This window comes from Phaethon lepturus, unplaced genomic scaffold (assembly GCF_000687285.1).
Source record: "Phaethon lepturus isolate BGI_N335 unplaced genomic scaffold, ASM68728v1 scaffold44470, whole genome shotgun sequence".
Lineage (NCBI taxonomy): Eukaryota > Metazoa > Chordata > Aves > Phaethontiformes > Phaethontidae > Phaethon > Phaethon lepturus.
The window spans coordinates 1-3,069 of NW_010513389.1; the positions used below are offsets into that span (position 1 = coordinate 1).

Below are 3,069 nucleotides of genomic sequence, written 5' to 3' on the forward strand. Positions count from 1 at the left end.
TGCCCCAGCCGCAGCAGCTGGGCGTACGGTCACCGGCGTTGAAGGGCCAGATCTTGTTAAAAAGGAAGCAAAGTAACCTCGATTCGCCGTCTTGTTTTCTCCCTTCCCCTCCCCCCCAAGCAGCAACTGAGAAGGCTGCGAACAAGTTTCTCGGAGGTTTCCTGCGGCTTCTTCTCAGTTTGCGTACGCTGCTCTGGGGTTTGCCCTCTGTTCCGTGTCCGTGTGGGCAGGTTGCCTTCGTCGACCTTTCATCCACGTGGAATATGGGCCTAAAATAAGTCTTGTGCTCCTTTCTTTGGTAAACTAATCGGATTTCAAACCCATTATGCCTTTGTGGTGTCATGTAAAACCACGAACGCATCTGCCCGCATGAGAAGTACCTCAATAGAAATGCCTTGGAAATAATATAAATATTTTGACTTCCTTTTGCACCCCCATTGCCGGGTCTCTCTGCCCGACAGGCAGCAAGCGGGTGCTTGCAAAAATCATTGCAATTATCTTAAAAGCAAAAAAACAAAACAACAAGCTTCATTCTCGTAAAATTTTAAAGGAGATTACATGGAAACTGACTGTTGCCCAGAGGCATTTTATTTACTTTTCAGCAACGATTCTTTGGACCACGAGGTTTGGGTGACTCCTTGGTTTACAAAGAGTGCAGCGCCTGGAGCGCACGCCCTGACCGCATCAGTGTGAGAAGTCCTGGCGCGGAGCAAATGCGACCCTAGCTCAGGGACTGCCGCGTTTTGGCCACGCGCAGGTACGTACCTACAGTCTGCCCCGTCTTTCTGCGTAGCGGACTGTTGCCGGGCCGTTGGGTTTTGCTGCATGTATGTGATGGGGAAATTGAATAGTGAAGAAACTAATTCAGTGAAATCTCTCGAATCTCTCAGCTGAAATTTTCCTTTTTTTTTCCCGGTAGGCCCAGGATTTCATCCGATGTAGATGTGAAGCATTTAAACCAGAAACTCTGAATTCAAGGGGCGCCCAAGGAAATGAGGTTTTTAGGTACGTGCGCTTCTACGTATGTCGTGCAAAGTCATTCTAGTACTAAATCTGGTTGTACACCAACACAGCAAAATCACAACTGCATGTAAACCAGCCTTAGTCCTGTATTTCACTAGGTAAGCAGGTATTTATACTAACCCAGTCCGTCTGTATCCTTGTGTAATTTGGACTTTTCCAGTAATCAGGGAAGAATTCTTCCTTTCAGTGGGATTTTGAGAGGATGGAAAATGCAAAATCGTGCTGATGAACCTGAAATGATAGACCCTTCTGCCAGTTCTCATGATTGTCTTGACTCTGCAGTAGCAACAATGATGATTTTTTTGCCACTAAAATGCATCCAGATCCGACTGTGACTTAACACAATGAGAAAATACCATGAAAAAAAAGCACAGGGGAGCTTTTTTATTATAAGTTAAAAGAAATAGCCAATTTAAGGACCATTTTTCAGCCCTCACTCAAGACAAGCTCATATAGACTTAATGTGATTTTTATTTTATATTGGTCATAAATATAATAAAAAAGAATAATGAGATTTTTTTCCCTTTGGTTTACAGTTACAATGCACACAGAGTATTTAATAAATAATTTCAGTCTAAACTGTACTACTATTTAAGGGAACGTTACCTGATAAAATCCCATGAGCCAGATTAACAGCAAATTAATCACAATAAAACACCCCAAATAGTAATGTCTTCTAAATACCAACAAATTAGAGCGTTGCAAAAAGGATTATTTAGAAACCTTTCCTCTTCTGTCGTATAAATCTTTGACTTGGTTCATTACACAGGAACATCAGTGGGGCTTCAGCACGTGGTTGAAATGCTTTGCAAAATCAAGGCCCAGCTTTAGTAAACTTAGATCCTCAGTCATTTACGTGCATTGATTTTATTTAAACCTTTAAAAGTACATAGTATTTGAATGATACTACAGTTTTTAATAACTTGTTCTTACCCCTGCTGTCTAGCTGGGCTGTCACAGGAACAGCCTCTCCCAACAGGTGAAAGCCGGGATCGGTCTCCGAGACACCTGGAAGGGCTGCTTGCCTAAGGACGGCGGGATCAGGTATTGTTCTAGCTAAGAAGTCCTGCACTTTGGGGAATATTGATTGAATTGCATTTCACTGTGCAATTGAACAAATTAAAGGACTGTGAGGTTTTTTTTCTGACAGGCAGAGCTGACTGACTGTCTCTTCTAAAAGATGGGACGAGACCTTGTGGTCGTTCTGTTCAGCTTTGCTCAAAAGGAGCTTTTTGCTGTTGTTTTCAAAGGGTTCTTTTGCCCCCCAATGGCCAAAATCCAGTTTACAAGGTGCTTTTTACATTTGAAAAACGTAGAAGCTACAGCATAAGCATGGAAATTCCTGAGGAGCATTAGGGGTGGGAGGACAGAAGTTGGTTCCTGATGCTTTGAAACAGTGGACCAAGCTTCGTCCTTCAAAAACTCAGTACTATGCTCTGTGGCTCTGTTCGCCACTGCATCTGAAAATGGTATTTTTCTTTTGTAATCCATGGAGCACTGATCACTTAAAAGGCTGTCAATAAAATGATGGCAGGTAAATAGAAAATATACACACAGTCCCACATCCCAAGTTATACAAATAATGTGTTGTTGTTGTTTTTTTTTTTAAATCACGTTTAGCCTAATTTTTAGTTGGTTGTAAATGGAAACCGCTGTGGCAGTGCTGCTCCGTGTCGCCTGTTGGGTTTTCTTGGAAGAGCTGGGTGATCTTTGGACTATGAGTGAGTCACAGAAATTGCTCTGTGTAATACTGTCTCAAAAAAACCCAAAATACCAATCTTTATGAAGAGTTTAACCTGTTTCTGTACCTGTGTATGACACCAGATGTATAAGCAGTGAGCAGAAAAGCAGCTCACACAGAGGCATCCCAGCTTTTCCTGGCATGGGCAGCATTTGTGTTTCTGAACGTCTTTGTTTTTAGAAAGCGTTCGCTTCGGCGCAGTGCGGCGGCCAGCTTTAGAGATGCTCTTGTTGGTTGCAGGACCCTCCCTGCCGCAGAAGTCACCAATGGACTGTGGACGCTTAGCGGAGGGCAGCGAGGAGGTC

The 3,069-nt window shown here is 43.2% G+C and overlaps 1 protein-coding gene across 1 annotated transcript in view; it reads left to right on the forward strand.

Annotated features, from left to right (window-relative positions):
- Positions 1-919: 919 nt before the first annotated feature.
- LOC104623025 (transcription factor 24-like) overlaps positions 920-3,069 on the forward strand; it is a gene marked incomplete at its 5' end in the record, with an annotated part of 5,173 nt that continues 3,023 nt past the window's right edge. Inside the window, 2 exons of the mRNA XM_010289974.1 lie at positions 920-1,021; positions 1,970-2,067. Coding sequence (XP_010288276.1) covers positions 920-1,021; positions 1,970-2,067 — 200 coding nt within the window. The remainder of the gene's footprint in view (positions 1,022-1,969; positions 2,068-3,069) is intronic.